The sequence below is a fragment of the Candoia aspera genome, chromosome 1 (assembly GCF_035149785.1).
Source record: "Candoia aspera isolate rCanAsp1 chromosome 1, rCanAsp1.hap2, whole genome shotgun sequence".
Lineage (NCBI taxonomy): Eukaryota > Metazoa > Chordata > Lepidosauria > Squamata > Boidae > Candoia > Candoia aspera.
Genome location: NC_086153.1, coordinates 23,737,116 through 23,756,994, shown reverse-complemented (window position 1 = coordinate 23,756,994; position 19,879 = coordinate 23,737,116). Strand labels below are relative to the sequence as shown.

Here is a 19,879-nt window from a genome sequence, read left to right as displayed (position 1 = left end):
CTGACTGGGTAAGATCACTCATGTGATTAATCTAAGAAATAGAGAGAAAGAAGCAAAGTAAAAAAATGAGTGGTGCTGAACAGAATTTGAAACACTAACAATGCTGACAGCTCGTATTTTTATGATTTGAGAAAAGAGATAGGAGAATTCCATCACTCATAAATGGCTAATTTTAACTCCAAATTAAAAGTATCTGATAAGCACCAGGCAGTTACTCTGAACTGGTAATTCAGTTTTAAGATTCATTTGATGCTTCAGTTCAAATGAGACTTTTCAAGTGTCAATTCAAGCAGAGGCATCCTCAGGAGGCAGTAAAAAAGGTCAAGGTGGTGGCCTTAACTGCATGATTGAAGTTTTTTATATGTATCGTATGTACAAAATACCTAAAAGGAGTCACAGCTTTCATCACACAGTCATAGTTACCCTCTTGGCTTTTTGGGCCCCGGTAAAGATGCTCCTGGTTTCAAGTTTTGTTCTGGTTCAGGAACATCGGCTTCAGCAATATGAACATCTGCAGATCTGAGTCATGACCTTTGATCTACTGCCAAGCTTCTGTAAGTATGTGGTGAATGTCCTTGGTCTATTACACTGTTGCATCACTGGCTGAAGCCCAGAGTTTACAGTTGCCAGAAAGGAAAGATCCCAAGGTACCACCCCCTAAAATTATTTATAGCTAGCATCTTCTATAGCTGGATGACCCTCAATGGCTGGATGATGCTAGAAGATGCTGTATGTAACTGATGGACAAGGTCTTCATGACTCCAATTCTTCACAGTGTGTAATGAAAGCATCCCAACCACCCATTTTTCCCTATCCTAGCCCAGTTTTTCCTCCCAAGAAACTTTCTCCAGCAGAGGGCACCAGTGGGCTGAACTTCAGGCTACCTTCTAGCTCTCCAATGGCTCTACAAAGTAAATTTCACCCATCCTCTGGTTTACCTTCCCTACAATCTCACCTGCTGAAAATGACTTCCCAGGGGGAAGAAAAGACAAGGGACAGGAAGTAGACAAAATTAAGCGTCTGAGGCCTTTTGCACGGTGCTGCTGTGCTGGGCCTCTTTTCCATCTCTAGGCAATCTTCTGAGGTCAAAGTGGTTCAGACGAGAAAACAAGCTCTAGGGAAATCACACTAAAATCAATTGAAACAAACCTGCCTATCATTCTGCCAGCTTTGCAGCTGAGACTCTGCTGCTATCCTAGGTAGCCATTTACTGCTTTGGTTATATAACAAGGACAGACTTCCATTCTAGGAAGCAAGAAAGACAACAAGATGGACCAGTATAATTGCTTTAAAATTCAGCTCTGCACAGTTCTACATCACTCAGTAGCCTATTGTGTTCAGGCTATATACTAATGTGAGCTTGTGGACTGTTTCACCTTCTCTTTCTTTCTCTCTTGCATTCATGTACATATGCACACACTGGCAGAATAGAGTCAACATCATGCTAAACCACTGCTTAGCTTTGACCTAGTTTGCCATCTGAACCCTGCCATAATTTTTATAAACCAGCATTTAGTGTACTAGGTGAACTAGGCAAACATAGCTTGTTTAAATAACTATGATTATACAAGCAATGGTTGAGCACAAATTGTGACCAATGCTACGTTCTCTGGCAGTGGATTCTATAGTCCAGTGCATCTCAACCTTGGCAACTTTAAGATGTGTGGACTTCAACTCCCAGAATTCCCCAGCCAAAGCTGGCTGGGGAATTCTGGAAGTTGAAGTCCACACATCTTAAAGTTGCCAAGGTTGAGAAACACTGCTATAGTCTAAGGTATAATGTGATGAATTTCCACTTTTCTACCCTGAATCTCCTAACATTAATCTTCCAATATCATGTGCATCCACTTTCTCCAAACCATGCCTTATATGTGTCATGACCCCGTTGCAAGGCACAAAGAGCCTCACAACGTGGATCATGATCATTAAGGAAAAGGGGAAGGAGATAATTAAAACAGTGCTTAAACCAAGCACCCAAAGCACCCACACCCATGGACTCATATACAGCTGAAAAGAAGGGCTTCAGATAAGCAGCGATAAGCCGCACCTGGTGCCCTGGAGGACACACCGGAACCAAGAGGACAAGGAAAGACACCGGGAAAATGCCCACGCAGCCATCAAGGAGCCCATCAAGAGGGATTGGGGACAATGAAGGGTGGAGGAGCATGGGACCCCGCAAGAGGGTATAAACAGGGCGCCTTACCACCGCAACCCCGTTCCCGTTTTTCGTTCTGTCAGCCACCATTCCAATAAACCGGAAATCCTTTAATACCTATTAAGTGAGTCTGTGCCTTATTGCGAAGCGATACTGACCCTGACATAAAAACGGGAACGCACAAAAATTTTTTTACCTAGCACCTATCCAACTAGCTTGTGAGGGACCCTGCTAGGTATGAACAACCACTTGGCACCTGGCGGCGAAGCTCCCCTCCCCTTGGGCGGGATGTGGCTGAGGTCCAGGCGGGACAACGCCCAGGTAAGTATGGGATCCAGCTCGGGGGAAGAGGAGTGGGAGGGAACCACCCCGGCGCCCCGGGGCCCGCGGGCCACTGGGGGTGAGACGAGGGGATCCTCTCCAGGTTCGCCCAGCACCCCGGAGGAGACGCGGGCCGAACCAACACCCAGGGTGGACAGAGTCGAGGGATCGCCCGGCACCACGGAGGGACCAAGGGAAGGTCCTTCATCCACGACAACCAGAGGTGAGGGTGAGCGGAGTGGCGGGCGCACCAGCGGGAGTCTGCAGACGGCGGCAAGGCTGGACGCACTGGAGGAGGGGATGCAGGCGATACGGCTGCTGCTCCAACAGCTGACAGCGGCTCAGGAACCCCGCGGCGGCGGCATCGGGGAGGCGCACCCGGATGAGAGACGGCGGGACGACCTCGTGGGAGGCAGCAGCTACGGCGGAGACCGGTCCAAGGAGCCCACCCAACGACTGGAGGCGCACCCGGATGAGAGACGGAGCGGTGACCCAGCGGACGGCGGAGGCTATGGGGGAGCCCGGTTCTGAGAGGCCACCAGAGGGACGACATCCCACCCTCCCACCCTGCCGATGAGATGACCTACTGGCGAGGGGACCCAGCGAGAGACGACAATGACACCGCCAGACGCCTGGAGCCGATCCGACCTGCACCAGCCCCCACGCAGCACACTGCAAGGCCCAGATGTGATCTGGAGCCCGGCCAGAATGGCAGCCAAGGACTTTGGCATAAAGTTTGATGGGGAGCCCTCGAAACTCTCCTTTTTCCTAACAAATGCAAGGTACTACCTCGAAGAATGGGGTCCCTGTTTCAGGACTGAACGGGGCAAAGTCAATGCCCTCGCCATAAAATTAAAAGGATGGGCCGTGGATTGGTACGTCCAATTGTGCCAATCAGGCGCCCGGGCACTGCAGGACAGCACAGAATTCCTTCGAGCGCTGGAACTGCACTTCAGGGACCCCCTGGAGCAAGAAAGAGCTAAAAGGACGCTGAAAACACTCAGGCAAGGGCAGCGCTCTGTGGCAGAGTATGCCATGGAGTTCCAAGCCCTAGCCGGCAAGGTGAAAGCCTGGTCTCAATCGACCCTGATTGAGAAATTCAAAGAAGGTCTTAACTTGAACATGTTGCACTCTGTCGCAACAACCCCAACTCCCTGACCGAGTGGATCCGGCTGGCAGGGGAAGCAGAGGACGCCCACGACACGTTCTGCCAAGCCCAGAGGGAAGCACAGCAGGCGGAGACAGCGAGACCATCACGGACAGCCGCAAGGCCAAGGAAGGCGAGATCCCAACCGTGGAAGGAGGAACGGGACTGGCGCTTTGCAAAAGGGCAGTGCTTCACGTGCGGCAAGGACGACCATAAGGCGGCAGCATGCCCCAAACCGACACCCAGAGAGAGCACGAGGAGGGCACCAGCCGCACCAACCCCAGCGCCAAGAAAGCGACCAGCAGCGAGGGGGGAGTATCGGGCCAGACATTTCCCCTACAGCTCAGAGGAGGAGGGAAGCAATCCCGACGAGCCGACGGGAAACGACAGCCACCTGGCCTAAGGGGCGCCGAAGGACAGGTGGAGAAGAGCAACAGGCGCAATGACAAAGGGGTGAGTGAGGAATGCCCCACCCTCTATGTCCATGTCACCCTCACCCATGGGGAAAAGACTGAAAAGGTCTAGGCACTGATTGACTCTGGCTGCTCTAAAAACCTAATGCACCCAGACCTGGTAGCCGCGCTTAACCTCCGCTGCTATCCACTTCAGCACCATCTGGTGTTCACTCAGCTTGATGGATCAGCAGCGGGAGGAGGCCCGGTCACCCAATACACCGGAGAAACTGCGCTAAGGCTCGGCAGCCACGAGGAAAAATTGGCTTTCATCGTGGCACTGGTGGGGCAACCCCTACTCATACTAGGCATCCCATGGCTCATGCAGCAAAACCCAGTTATCAACTGGAAAACCAGAGAGATTAAGTTTGCTGACGGGCGTTATCAAGCACTCACAGGGAACAGGGTCCCCCGAGCGGCCATGGGGAGGGCAATGACAACTTCAGAGCACAGAGAGGTGGCGCTGCCAGAGGGACTGCCAATCAAATACGCGGACTTCGCAGACGTCTTCGGCGAGAAAGAGGCGGACAAACTCCCCCCCCACAGGAAAACGGACTGTACCATTGAACTGGTCCCGGGGGCACCCCTACCCAAACCCAAAATATATGCCATGACCCAGAGGGAGCTGGCAGCATTGAGGGACTTTGTGGACAAAAACTTGGCAAGAGGTTTTATCGAGCCTGCAAACTCTCCAGTAGGAGCGCCAGTCCTCTTTCGTGAGAAAAAGGACGGGTCACTGCGGCTCTGTACAGATTACCGCGGATTAAATGCCGCATGCGTATCCAATAAATACCCTCTACCCTTAATAAAGGACATCTTGTCCCACCTGGCAAAGGGTAAGGTATTCTCTAAACTGGACCTAAGGGAAGCCTATTACCGTATACGGATACGGGAGGGGGATGAGTGGAAAACTGCCTTCAACTGCCCATTGGGGACGTTTCAGTACAAGGTGCCACCATTCGGACTGGCAGATGCACCGGGGGTATTCATGCAATTAATCAACGAGGTCCTGCGTGACCACCTTTTTAAGGGGGTTTTGGTTTACCTCGATGATGTATTAATCTACACTGAAACAGAACATGAGCACGAACGCTTGTTAAAAGAAGTGCTCAGGAAACTTTGCAAAGCAGAGCTGTTTGCCAAACTCTCCAAGTGCGAATTTCACAGGAAACAAATTGACTACCTAGGGTATAGGATTTCCACTAAAGGAATAGAAATGGACCCAAGCAAGGCCCAAGCTATACTGGCGTGGGAGTGCCCACGCACGAGGAGACAACTTCAAAGTTTCCTCGGATTCACGAATTTTTACAGGGGGTTCATCCCGGGACTGGCGGAGATTGTATTACCCCTAACGGACCTGCTTAAGACTAAGGGCTTGGGGGACACGCACAAATCAAGAAACCCGGGGGCGCTACTAAACTGGACAGCTGATTGTCAAACGGCATTTGAGAGACTAAAAAACCTCTTTACAGCTGAGCCAGTGCTACAACACCCTGACCCCACCAAGCCTTTCGTAGTGCAAGTAGACGCCTCCGACTTTTCCATCGGAGCTCTCCTGCTCCAAAGGGACTCTGACAACCAGCTAAAGCCCTGTGCCTACCTTTCCCGCAAATTCTCCGAAACAGAGCGGAGATGGCATGTATGGGAAAAGGAGACGTTCGCAGTAAAAGCAGCTCTGGAAATGTGGAGGCACCTGCTGGAAGGGGCCACCTGCCCCTTCGAGGTCTGGACAGACCACAAGAACCTGGAGGCTCTCAGCACGCCTAAACGCTTCAGCCCGAAGCAGGTACGCTGGGCGCAGTTCTTCAGCCGGTTCAATTTCACGCTGAAATTTATACCGGGCAGAAAGAACTTCCTGGCGGATGCCCTCTCCCGACGACCACAGGACGACACGCAAACCTCAGACATCGTGGGGACAGTATGGACCGACAAACAGTTGGGATGCCCAGCTGTCACGAGCAGCCAGACAAGGAATCAGTGCACGCCAGCACGAATGCCAGGGAACAAATGGAGCCGCCGTTCAATTTCCCCTAACTGGCAACAAAGACTCGCACAAGCACTACAAACAGATACATGGTTGCAAAACAACCGACACCATGTATCTATCAAGGACAGCCTCGCCTGGAAAGAGAAAGTCTTGTACGTGCCAGAATCACTGCGGGGGGAAATTTTAAACAGATCACACAATGACAAAACGGCAGGACATTTTGGGTTCGTAAAAACCCTTCACCTAATGAGGAGGCAATTTTGGTGGCCAAACCTGAGAAAAGATGTGAAAGACTACGTTGCCACCTGCCCCACATGTGCCACCTCCAAACGGAAAGGGGGGAAACCCCAAGGGCTGCTGCAGCAAGTAGCCAGCCCCTCCCGCCCATGGGAAGAAATCTCCATGGATTTTATTGTGGACCTCCCACCCAGTCAAAGGAAAACAGTAATCTGGGTGGTAAAAGACTATTTTTCAAAGCAGGCACACTTCATTCCGTACGCGACCATCCCCTCCGCCCAACAACTAGCACGCCTGTTCCTGACACACATATACAGGATTCACAGCGCCCCCTGCAGGTTGGTGACCGATAGGGGCACACAGTTTACGTCAAAGTTTTGGAGGGAATTTTTAAAACTAATCGGGACTAAACAAGCACTGTCCACTGCGTGGCATCCACACACGGATGGATCTACAGAGATCCTAAACTCAACACTTGAACAGTTCCTGAGGGCATTCATAAATTACCAACAGGACAACTGGATGGACCTACTACCTTTTGCAGAGGTAGCCTATAATAATGCAGTACACCAAAGCACTGGCCACACCCCATTTAAGGTGGTCTATGGAAGAGACTTTGTACCAATACCAGAACTACCTCAACCAGAGGCCCCACCCTGCTCACCAGACGACTGGGCAGCACAGCTGGCGACAACCTGGCCAATCATCCAAACGGCCCTAGCAGACGCACAAACTACGTACAAAAAATATGCGGACAACCACAGGGCGGAGGCACCGAACTACAAAGTGGGAGATAGGGTCTACCTCTCCACTAAGTTCATAAAAACCTCGCAACCCTCGAAGAAGCTGGCACCTAAATTCATCGGACCCTTTAAAATCACAGAGGTAATCAATCCAGTTACATTCAAACTGGAACTGCCTCACAACTTGCGACGGGTCCACCCGGTATTTCACTGCGCTCTACTGAAACCGACAAACACATCCAAATGGCATATGGAGGAAACCCCCCCCCCACCCACCATGATAGACAACCAACAACATTTTGAAGTACAAGAGATACTGGACTCAAGAAAGCAAAGAGGCAAGCTGCAATACCTCGTCAAGTGGAAACATTTCCCCCACCCAGAGTGGGTCCAGGAACAACATGTCAGAGCAAGACAACTAACCAGACGTTTCCACGAGGCATACCCAGAGAAACCAGCACCCTAAAAGACATCTTCGGGGGGCAGCATGTCATGACCCCGTTGCAAGGCACAAAGAGCCTCACAACGTGGATCATGATCATTAAGGAAAAGGGGAAGGAGATAATTAAAACAGTGCTTAAACCAAGCACCCAAAGCACCCACACCCATGGACTCATATACAGCTGAAAAGAAGGGCTTCAGATAAGCAGCGATAAGCCGCACCTGGTGCCCTGGAGGACACACCGGAACCAAGAGGACAAGGAAAGACACCGGGAAAACGCCCACGCAGCCATCAAGGAGCCCATCAAGAGGGATTGGGGACAATGAAGGGTGGAGGAGCACGGGACCCCGCAAGAGGGTATAAACAGGGTGCCTCACCACCCCAACCCCGTTCCCGTTTTTCGTTCTGTCAGCCACCATTCCAATAAACCGGAAATCCTTAATACCTATTAAGTGAGTCCGTGCCTTATTGCGAAGCGATACTGACCCTGACATATGCCTCCATCATGCCCTGCTTACTAAACTCAAGATGCATCAAATGGGCACCCCGAGCAACATGAGTTGTCATGGCTAAATAGTCTACACATCTGACTGCTGGACCTCACAAGGAGTTCCCAGCAAGAAAAAAAGCAGCATGAACACCGACCTGCTACGCCATATGATTAAAAAAAAAAAAAAAAAAGGGTATTGATAGCTAGGATACTTTGACTCAATGTGCATTGCGTTACTTTTGCTAACGTTGCTGTTTTCCAACTGAACACTCATTCTGCACTTTGAGAGTCTCTTTTGGAATTTACCTTGTCCCTTTTCTTTGCAGCTGCAGAAATGCCTGCTTCTGGCCTGGATCACTGTTAAAGCCGCAGGAGCCCTGTGCTGTTTGGCACCTGGTCACCTAAATCTTCCCATTGCGCTTTACTTTATTTTACTTTTATCCACACTTCTTAATGTCTTGCTCCCAATTGGTTCTGGACAGTCTTCTGTGTGTCGACATGTACATATTTATAAGCACTTGCACCAGAATAAATCCCTGCCACTGTAAAACCTCCTCTAGAAGTTTTTAGGTAGGAGACTGATGCTCAGAGGCAGAAATAGTAAAGGCGGGATAAAAATTAATTAAATAAAGAAATAAAAGAGACACGGGAGCTGAGGTTTCTCAGACAGGCCTTCCTTCCTCATCCCCTCATAGCACGGGCAGTCTTTTAGGCAAATAATCTACTAAGGCTACAAACATTGTTCCACTTTTGCCCCATTTCCTAGGATTTCCCCCTTTGCTTTTTCTACAGTACCGTTTCTGTCAGCTGCTCATACATTTCATGTCTTCTTGGTTCCTCAAAGCCATCTTGTCATCTCTTTTGTCTCTCAGTTGATCACCTGCCCTCTCTTATTAGCTTCCATCACTTTCTTTTACTGTTTTACAGCCTTCCCTTGTCACTTCTTACAATCCATGGATTTTTGTGGGGGGGAAATTATCAGTCACATGGAAAGGCGGGTAATCTAGCCAGCCACCATGGTCTGAACTGGGGAGAGCAATTTGTTTTGCAAGCAGCCATGAACTACTATTAATGGCCTATGGATAATTGGGGAGAGGAACATCAAAGCTTTGGGTTCCACTTAAGCTCGACCCAAGACTCCTGAATCTGGGAGAGGTCATGTGAGAAAGACACTCAGAGTAACTCTCCTTAGTTATGCTAGGTATAAGTTGAGCTGGATAGTTGTTTTGGCAGGTTTTCAAGATTTCTGTTAAAATACCCTGCAATAAAGATCTCTGCAGAATCCAAATCATTCTTGTTTGCTTGCCTCAAAGGGCATGACATTTGGGAATAGTGCTACAGCTTGGCATCCCATAGTGCCATTCTTAAAAGACTTATGGGAAATTAAAATGGCAGTCACCCACAGGAACAGCGCCTTTGCTGGTAAGGCCTCCTTTTTCCCATTTAGGGTACTTTTATATTACCACTGTTTCAATCTCTGCCCCCAGCCCCTCCAAAACAGGTTAAAGTCGACCAGTAAGAGAGTGCAAAAAACAGCATTTAGTCAACACCACCTCCCCTGATCCGCCATAGATCCTGGAGTTACAAAAATCCCCTCGCCCACATTCCACACAAAAAGGCATTAAGCAGTGAGATAGTCAATGCATGCTCTCCTTACATGTTACAGGCATTTGCCTGCCATAAAATCAGAATAATTGCTGAAAGAAAGAGTTAGGAAGCCCCTAAATTACCCTTTCTCCACGGCATTTTATAGCCTCTGTGAATGGTGCTGGTGATCATGCTGGCACTTTTGCAACCAGGCCCTTTTCTCAGTAACCATAACCTTGGTTTGTAGGATGCTGTTGTGACTGAAGTGGGGAAGAGGGGCAGACAGGTTCAGGAACAGATTGTTGAAATGTAGGGTTGTGAAGTCTACTTGAGTCCAGAAGATGGAGTGAGCAGGGCCGCAACTGGGGGCGGCAAGTGGGGCATGTGCCCCGGGTGCCGCGCTGGGGGGAGCATCAAAATGAGTGCTGGGGGGGTGCCAAAATGGGCGTGGAATCCATGTTTGCCCCGGATGACACAGACCCTAGTTGTGGCCCTGGGAGTGAGCCAAGGACAACAGGCATCCCACAGGCTTAGGACAACCATCCTTAGGAAAATTGCACTTCTGCTCTGGCTGCAAATAAACTGCAGCTGAACGGGGGGGAAAACCTAAACTGAGCTCTCAAACCCCACACATGATTGACTGCTGGGATTCAGGAAAGACAGTTCCTTTGCTCCTTGCTCATTTTTATTGTTTTTCAACAGAAACAAGGCTGAGAGGTCCTTGAGTAAGTCTGCCTTCTTTTGTACCTTATCAGTTAGCGCTGATTGATTTGGGGGGCAGATCTGGGGAGTGCCATATAATATGTCAATTCTCCAGTGCCTGTTTGGATATGCAAATATTCACTGCAAGCACTTACAAGCAAGACAAATGGCTTTTAAAATGCCATATTTTTTAATGCATTTTCTGTCACCTCAGTTGAGAAAAAGCTTCTAAAGATCCCACTGTCTGTCAAACTACCATCTGGTTTATTTCTTTTCCTCTTGTCATATCACTGATCTTATAGGGATTTTTCCCCTATTTTTTTAAAGAAAGAAATAATGTAAAAATAATTTCTTGTGACAAATTTGTTGGCTACATTGGCCATAATAAATAAATAAACTCTAATGAAATTCTATTTTTAGAAGCAAGAAGATTGAGCTGTTCATTAAAAGAATTAAATGCCTCAACCCTATCATCACAGCTTTTGGATCAGATCTCCATGTGAGTTGCTTTTTATGAATTGCAGCTTGGGAAGATTCTTGCACTTCTTCTGAATTGGACATCAAAGATGGTCTGGTTCCAGTTCAGAGGCCAAGTGTGTTGGGATTTGCCACTGCAAGGCAAGATCACCATCGCTCTAATGAACTACAAAGATCATCTGGCAAAATTCTGACCTTGAGATGACATCAGCTTTGTGATGCATTGAAGGCCTTAGCAAAGTCTACCACAGCCTTGGAATATGAAGGAAAAGTTCTGGGCACAAATAATTCCTCTCCAAGGTTGTTTGCAGTGAGAGGTGGGGTGGGGGGAGGCAGTCAAGCAAATTGTGTGAACACATTACTATTTGCCAGATTCTTAATGGTCAAGGGGAAATTTTCTTCCAACTGAAATCAACTCCCAGCAACCTCATGGACATGCATGTAGCGTTTTTGGCAAGAATACAGAAGTGGTCTACTAATTTCTTCTTCCAGGATGTTTTTCAGCTTCCCAATTTAGTCTATAGCCCTGGGATTTCCCATCCAAGTACCCACTCGGGTTTTGAAATCTAGGCAGAAATTGCCTTTTGAATAACTACTTCTCCTGTGGTGCCTTGCAGACAAAGGGATTTCAGTATGATTCTGCTTTATTCTCTCTCTTATTTTCTTTTACTGGGGAGTCAAAGCTGAAATAATTGGCATTCTAATGACTTGCTGCCGTGACATAGTGGCTAGGAAATTTTTACACCCTGCTGGTTACAGCCCATTGGGATCTTACCTGAGTGGCCAAGATGCCATGACTAAGGCCAGTGTTGTGTGTGCCAGTGCCTATGACTCCAGCAGCTGCCACATCTGATACTGCTCCTAGACTGGGCCCAAAAAGGCATAAAAGAGAGATTTAGCTGGGATTCCTCCCAGAGGTAGCTGTTGAGACAATGATATTAACAAATGTGACATTTGTACAAAAAGCTAATTAACTGCACCTGCTCTGGCTCCAAAACATGCCCCAATGAATGCTGAACATATGTCACAGCCCATCAAGTCATAGAAATAGGACACTGAATATGAAGGGACAGTGGACACAGATTTGCATTTCTGATCCTGCTGTGGTTCCTTGGATTCAGCACATCCTGGCAAGGTTATAGTCAGGAGCTCATGGATTTCTGACCCTTGTGAAACTGAAATCTTGTTCCCGGGTGTGCTCAATTAGCAGGGGACCCACCTCCACCCCCAGGAATCCTTCCTTACTTCCTCTAAAATCCAGGAACATTCCTCTCCCATCTTCATCCACATCCCACTTGCACAAAAAAAAAAAAATCAGTTTTGGATGCCCACGTGTTGGTAATTACTCTTGGATAACTTTGGCTGTGAAAAAAATCAGTCTTATTCAATCCTTCTGTGATTAAAGAGCTCTTTCCACCTTGGTGTCACCGGACATGAGTGAATTTGCATATGCTCCCATAAGCCCATTTCTTTTTGCAGTTTGCTTTAAAAGAAATCATTTGCTTCTCTAAAAAAAGGCAACAGGGTGAGGGATTTCCTTTGTTTGCAATTATAAGGTCTTTGGAGTCAACTGTATCTGAGCTTCTGTGCTAAAAACATTCTGTGCTGCCGTAGAAGCAAATCTGTGCCTTGAATCTTAACTTTGCAATATATGTGACTATGTGAATTAGGTGTGTTGAAACCTGGCACTGGAGACTTTTACAAGAGGGAACCCTCTGAAACAGTCCTCTCCCCCTAACTTTTAAAGTGACTTGATCCAATTCCACTGAGAATTCTGTCACACCTTTGGCCACATTTATAGACCAGGTGTAACATTTGGTCTTATGTGCATCTCAATGATCTGGGCAATATACCATCTCAGTGAAGGCTTACTTACATAGGTAAAGCCAAGCTGTGTTTGCTCAGCTCCACATTCAAATCAGAGAGTAGAATCCCTGCCTCTACCGTCACTTGCTTCTTCTCTTTGTCCACCTGCAAGAGATGATGTGTGTTGTTATGTTGGTCAAAGTAAGGGCCCAGGAAGGAATATTCTATCAGGGCTTAACACGGTATTATGGCTGTGCATGGGCCAAGTATAATTTGGAAGAAATGCATCAGAACTCTCACCAGCAGGTTCCACAATAGCCTCTGCCTTAAGAAATTGCATTAAATATTTGATTCTAAAGCAGCAGCATCTTTTTCAAGTATGCATAGAAGCTTTTAAAAATATTCAATGAGTTGTAGAGGGGTGCTGTGCTTGTTTCTTTGGGATTTTTTTCAAAGTGGGCACAAGGAGTTCTAAATGCAGAGCCAAAGATGAAGGGAAAAACCCCCCATTGGGTAACCTTATAGAATTAGGCATTGTGATTTTTAAACATGGTTTATGGCTTAACATGATATGAGAATTCCAGCTCACTGTGTCTTTGCTGATCAGCCTTAATTAAAGCAAACTATGGTTTAGCATGATGTGTGAACCCAATCAGTGGATTCTGAAACTCTCCTTCCATATTTAAGGAAATATTGAAGACGAAGCAAAGGCAACAGCACGGTGTTTCAAGAGGATTCTAATTCTGAAAACCTGGACTAAACAGTGGAATGGAACAAAGTCCATCACAACAAATGGATCTGAGAAGCAAATAGACCCAGCTGATCCTAGAGATGGGGAGAGTGAGGCTGTCCACTTGAAGCCTGCCATGGCTTTAGGGCAGGATTCAGGATAGGATAGGATAAAAGAATTGGTAATTCAACACTAGGACATGAAAGGAGATTACCAGGAGCTTTATTCCTCCACCCCTCAAAAACATTTGGAATATAGTTTTCTGGAATATGCAGAACAAGAGGCATTATGAAGGGTGCAAGGCCTATCTTGGGATGTAGATGCTTCAGGATAGGGCCAGGTTTTATGCCAAAGTTCAGGATAGGGTAATTTAGATACTTATGGGTCATCTGGCTGGGATAGTGACTGTCAGTGTCATGAGTACTGATGGCGAGCAGGAGGGGGCCTCTATCCAGGGTGGAAAACGCATGCGTAGTACTGAGGAATTAAGCAGCCATTCAAAGAGACACAGATCAGACCCGCCTTAACTTTCGGGGTTTATCTGTCTGGGTTTTTCCCATGCTTCTTCAGTTTGTTAGGATTCTGTTTTATGTAGCAGTAATAAACACTAGAGACCTACTCCTCATCTCAGTGTGATTTCTGACTGTTAGGACAGTCAGGCTCACTTTGCACACCTGCCTTGAAACTACCGCTACACGCATCAGCCAAGGCGAAAGCAAACCCATGTCAGCTTTTGCAGCTTTGCAGGCAGAGAAGATCATTAACCACATTCCTTCACAAGCCGCTGGAGCCAAGGATGGGCTGATAAGGCACCTGGACTCTAATTAAGTCTAAGGAACAAGGACGGGGGAGATCAGGAGTGAGAATGGGTTTGTTTGTGAGACAGGGAGGAGAGACTATGTCAGAGGGAATGATTTAATTTGAATGCTTTGGCGCCAAAACATTATTCAGAGCTTTGCAACTGTCCTGTGTAATCAGATTTTAATAAATGAATTCTTTAAGCTTTCTAATGGACTGTCTGGAGAATTTCTCAAGTTAAGATCCTGGTACTGGGGCCGTCACAGTGACTTGGAGGTCAGGAAGACATTTGCACATATCTGGAGTGCTAGCGCTAACACTACTTTTCATGTACTTTTCATGGATAATGCCCAGAGATATAGTGAAGTGACTACTCTCCACCCCATTACCAACATCTAGGAGCTCCTTACTCATTCCTAGTAGTCTTTAGTCTTGTTGGTTTTGCTGCCTTTCTCATAAAAAGAAAAGAAAAGAAGCCTTCAGAATTCTGAAGTCAAGAGAGATGAATAATGAATCTGACCAGTGCCCTAGCTGTTCTTGTGCTAAGCACTTCTTTTACCACAAGGATCTTATTCATTCTTCCCATCTGGATCATGAAGTCCTCTGTGCAGGCAATGTCTGAAGGGGAGTGTCCACCGCCAACCACTTTCACTTTCTTGCTTTTCTGCCTGGCCAGAGCCAAGATCTGCAGAGATGTTAATTACACATTTGCACATTTGGAGTAAGCAACCTGGCTCTTTCTCTAGGCTGTATAATAATTCCCATAAGCCCTGGTTGACACAATAGTGATAGAGCACAATAGGAGTTGTAGCCTACTAGACTGTCTACCCTAGGGTTGAACTGGAATCCCCTTTTCTATGCTTCTACCAAATTGGAGACAACTTAGCTCAGTGATGTTCAGAACAAAGATTGAGAAACCCACTTCAAAAACAAAGCTATACATGGTATAGTCCAATCACCACATTCCCCACTTTAAAGCCTTGCTGTTGCACTGATTTTACTAACATAATATGCTTAAATGTATTTTGATTTTACTTGGTCTCCTGATATAATAATTTATATTATCAATATATATTTTTATTTTTATTTAATTTTTAATTTTTAATTTATTTTAAATTTTTATTTTAAATAATTATCAATAATTTGCTCCTGAAATCAAAAGATGTTGACAAAGGCCCTGTCCAAAATAATCATCCTTCATTATTTATTTTGGAAAGATGGGGGCAGGGAGAGTTGTAGCAAGTTTTCATTTTTCTTGCCATGAGTCCTTGACTTCTGCTATAGTGAGTCTATGGAAAGTTGGAAAGGTCACCCAGCTGGATGTTCCATGCTTACCTCTCTGATCTCATCAACTGTTGTTGGCTGGAAATACATTTCTGGAGAGGAACCATAGGTCCTAGCCCAGTTCTGGAATCTGATTCCACCTTCGCTGTGTACCTAGTGCCCAAAAACACATAGTGGAAGCCCATCCATCTGAGAATTCATTGTAGAAGGTCTCCTGAAAACCAATTGTCAGTTTCAGCTGCCCCCTTCTGGGCAGGATTTTTAAACATGGATGATTGCTTTGTTTATAGGCTGCCTTACTGGACCAACACCACTCAAAATGGTAAACAAACTACATGCACCAAATGAGACATTGTAAGATAATTTACAGATTCTAAAATATACCCCTCCCAATTAATACATCAAGTATTGTGAGACAGCTCATTTAAAAAAATTACAAGCCTTTTGAAATAGTTGGAAGGTGGCCCCTGCATTATGAAAGAATGCTACCTGGGGAATTTGGGGAGTTGAAGTCTACAGACCTTAAAGCTTCTGAGGTTGAGAAACCCTGATCTAACTGACCTTAAAGATGGACCAGATTAGCCTCTGATGCTGATCTCACAACTTGGGCAAGCACCACCTCCATGCTGAACAAATAACCTGGCCCCAGACCATTTTGGCAGAGGACCCAGCTGAAGCTGCAGGACCGTTTGATGTCCTCAGAACATCCGGATGTACCACCACCTCCAGGCTGCTTTCAAAAGTGGGTGCCAAATCAATATTTTTAATAGGATAGAAGAGAAAAATTATTTAAAAATTGAGAGGAGGAATCATATTCATTTATTGAATTAATTTCTTTTCAACTTTGCATTTAAATTCAATTAAACCAAACTTAGTTGCTGTCTTAGTTGCTTATTGTGTGTTGCTGTTGTTGTTGTTTTTGGACTTGCCCGCTTTCTTGGGTATGGGCCCTGGATCACTACTCAAATGTCATTCTCAGCCTTAAAAAGGGGCTTTTGCACACTGATGACTCTTGGTCAGGTATGTGAACTACCCCTGAGAAGGATGCTGTGTTCCTTTGATGAAATGAAAATCCACTGACATTCCAACATTTGGCTTTGAAGTTGGAGGTTCCAACTGTAACCTCTCATGATCAATCACTGTTTGCTCTTGGGTGGTGGCAGTATGTACTATAGCTGGCTTTGGCTGATCTCGAAAAAACCTGACTAATACTGCACTTAAGAGTAGAGACCATCAGGAAATACTAGAGTTGTGGGCAGATTGGGAAATTAAAACAACCATCTTGGAAGAAGGCATCAGCAAACCATTTCTGTATTGCTGCCAAGAAAATGACATGGGCATATGTCTGTGGCCAGCAGAAGTCAAGCTTGATTCAAGATAATTCTTACCTTCATGAAACCTCTGGGGGAAAAAAATCAGGACACACTCCCAACCCCCAAGCTGTTGCATCCATAGCTCACAGAAAAATATTCAAATTCTAAGCCTCTTTTGTACCATGGGCACACTTGGAATTCTAATGACATCTTGTGGGTACTCTCACAAAACATCTGCCATGGGAGACTTGCTAATCATTCACAGCAGTTTATCAGAAGGCAAATTGTGTTTTTGCTTTCCACCAGGTTTATACTAGTGTTCAGTTTATTTATTTCTTTGAAACATTTGTCCTCTGCTTCCCATTAGAAAAACTTTATGAGTAGTTTGCTTATGGGTATCCCCTTTCTGGTTAGTGGGGATACTTTCAAGCAAAGGATTACACACCAGTCACAAATTTTCAGATGCATTCTTAGAAAGAGATAATGCAAGAGATAGCTTTGCTTTGGAGCACACAAACTATACATATTCTACACAGGGGAGGGATCTTCGTATCTCAGTATTAAAAGAATGCTCATCCATGTTGTACTGAGGGCTTCCCTATTCTTGCTGGTAACTGTCCCAAGGTTTCAAACAGACTGTGCTGAGAATGTTTTAAGCAGGCGAGCAATGAATGAAACCTTGTTGCTTCTGGGGAAAGAGCATGGTGCACCATGAGTAGCGTTCTACAGAACCTGCCCCTGATGTGGTCCAGTCTGGAAGTGGTGATAAAATAAAAGAGAGAAATGAATAAAATAAATAAGAGCCTCATTTTCCAAATACTACTAAATCACCATTTCTCTCCTGTCAGTTCAGTGCCTTCAAGATAATTTCGGATGAGATTATCTTTCCTTGGACTCCTCAACCCAACTCATCCATCATTTCAGAGCAGTTTCTCCCAAGATTAAAACAAATATTCTTACCATTATGCTTGGCTTTTGTTGAAGCTCAGAGGGAAGAGTTGCAGAACAGAATGTCTTCCACTAAAGAGCCCTAAAAGAGAAAAGGGGAGAAATTTAAAAGCTGGATTTTTAGGTGTTCACAGAACAGCAAAACTAGACAGATGGGAGGCTCAGAAGTTCAGACAGGACTGCTGAGTTGAGAGAAGACAAGTGATGGAATACCTCTCTATGTCATAAGGGTTTTTCTCCAGGAAAAAAGGGGTTAATGAGTAACAACTGCAATGTTGGTTCTGGGTTAAGAAATTAGATTTGGGATGAAAACTAAGCAGCTTTCCTCTTTAATTAACAGACAATCCTGATAGATTCTTTAAAATGAATATGATTGAATAACAGAAGAAAGGAACACCATATGATTACATATATTTGGAATAGATTTTGGAGAAGAGAAAGTCAAAGAAAATTATATGCACACATACACATACATTTAAGAAAAAATGTATCCTTTAAAAATGGCTAAATAAAACATGGTTATTATAGAAATACTATAAAACTTCTCAATAAATCAGTTAAACAGAGTTTGCCTATATCAGATGAAAAAGTCTCTGCTTTTTTTTATACTGGATTATTCTTGAACCAACTCTGTACCAAAGATTTTCAAGTGTAAACACACACACACCCAAATTCTTACCAGTCTGCCTTTGTCACAAATCACTGTGTGCAAAGACAGAAATATTTACTATTAAGGAAAAGACATGCTTTGTTGATCAGATCAGACCAAAGTCCATCAACTGAACAATCTGTTTCCGAAAATGGTCAGTATTTATTTTATTTTCACATGAACAGCTGCCAAGCCCCTTCCCTTGTTGGTTTCATTCTGGTATTTTTGTCAGGCAATACCTTCTAGAATCTTGATTTTGTCTTATCTAGTATGTTAGCTAGAGTGTGTATAGTCCATCCCATACCATTGCCATTAAAGTAAATGAATATGCACCATCTTGCTTTTCTCTAATGTATGAATTTCACTAAGAGCTTGAGCATCAGAACATTTTGTGTCATTTTTAGAGGCCTTTTTCCTGAACTCTGTGTACCAACCTTGACCTCCAGATGTGAAGACAGCTATGAATTCTCTAACCAAGTCTTGTCCTCCAGCTATGGTGTACTACAACTGGCCAACGTAGAGCCATTAAAGAACAGTTTCTAGATATAATTGTTCTGTTGTCAGGAGAAATTTCAGATATAGGAAGAGAAGACATTTTTGTTTTATTTTTTTGGAGCCAGAAAAGTGTGTGAAGAGTACACCAGAAATAGCAATCCAGACTGGCCCAATGCAGCTGCTATTCATGCATCTCTATAGTTGTTGTTGTCAGTAGTTTTGTCTTGCCTTGCAATTATTACCCTTCCCCACCCCTCCCTTCTAGCCTTACCATAATCTCTTGGTTCCTGGTTGGAAGAACAGGGAGATTGGAAGATCCCTTCCTTCCTCTCTGTTTCAGTATCCTGATCAATTTGGTTTTAAACAGCGTAGTTTAACAAGCATAATATACATGTTCAACTCTTAAGTAGAAAAAGCCACAGCTAAGCTGGCTAATGGGGGAAGGCCCACTGGAGCTCAGGGCATATTGCATTGCATATATCAAAGGCACTGTATTGTATTACATTATGATTATGATTATGTTTTTATTCATCAAGGAAAGACACAGTATAAAGACCAAACAAAAGAATAATATCTTTGACTAGTGTTTGTAAAATTGAGTTCCAGCTAGGAAACTAGGAATTATCCAAATAATCTTGTAAGATATAATATCTGCCCAGCAAAGTGTTTCTTGCAAGGGTGCAGTGGCTCTCAGTCACAGCCTACAGCTGAAGCAGTTTAAAGTCATTCTTAGCTGTTCCAGTTTTAAAGTAGTATTTCACCTCTTCTGACATTGTTTTTACTGTGGACACAGCCTAGTACATTTCACTGAAAATGTGCTTAATGACCTAGTCAGGGACTGGGATCCTCCAGCTTCTATTGATCATGTTAAGCTCTTGTGGTTTTACTTGGCACTGGTCTCCATGGCCAGGAGAGGCCTAGCTTCTTCAGATGCAACTGCCTACTTAATGCCTCACCAGCTCTTAAAAAGTTCCTTATAAGCAGAGGTTTAGCACTCTTTTAAAAGAGCACTAGACCTGAGAGCTGGACCTGTGTTTTATGAGGTCAACTTAAATTGGGAAAGAGAGCTGTGTTCTGTAAACAATGATTCTGTAAACAGTGGGTTTCATATTTGAA

At 45.2% G+C, this 19,879-nt stretch overlaps 1 protein-coding gene across 1 annotated transcript in view; it reads right to left on the bottom strand.

Moving 5' to 3' along the window:
* The window catches only part of LOC134500997 (L-gulonolactone oxidase-like), a 35,090-nt gene extending 17,342 nt beyond the window's left edge, over positions 1 to 17,748 (bottom strand). The window contains exons 1-5 of the mRNA XM_063308564.1: positions 17,632 to 17,748; positions 15,410 to 15,511; positions 14,634 to 14,759; positions 12,617 to 12,711; positions 11,516 to 11,606 (exon numbers count right to left, since the gene is read on the bottom strand). Coding sequence (XP_063164634.1) covers positions 11,516 to 11,606; positions 12,617 to 12,711; positions 14,634 to 14,759; positions 15,410 to 15,511; positions 17,632 to 17,634 — 417 coding nt within the window. The 5' untranslated portion in view covers positions 17,635 to 17,748. The remainder of the gene's footprint in view (positions 1 to 11,515; positions 11,607 to 12,616; positions 12,712 to 14,633; positions 14,760 to 15,409; positions 15,512 to 17,631) is intronic.
* Between the last annotated feature and the right edge of the window lie 2,131 nt (positions 17,749 to 19,879).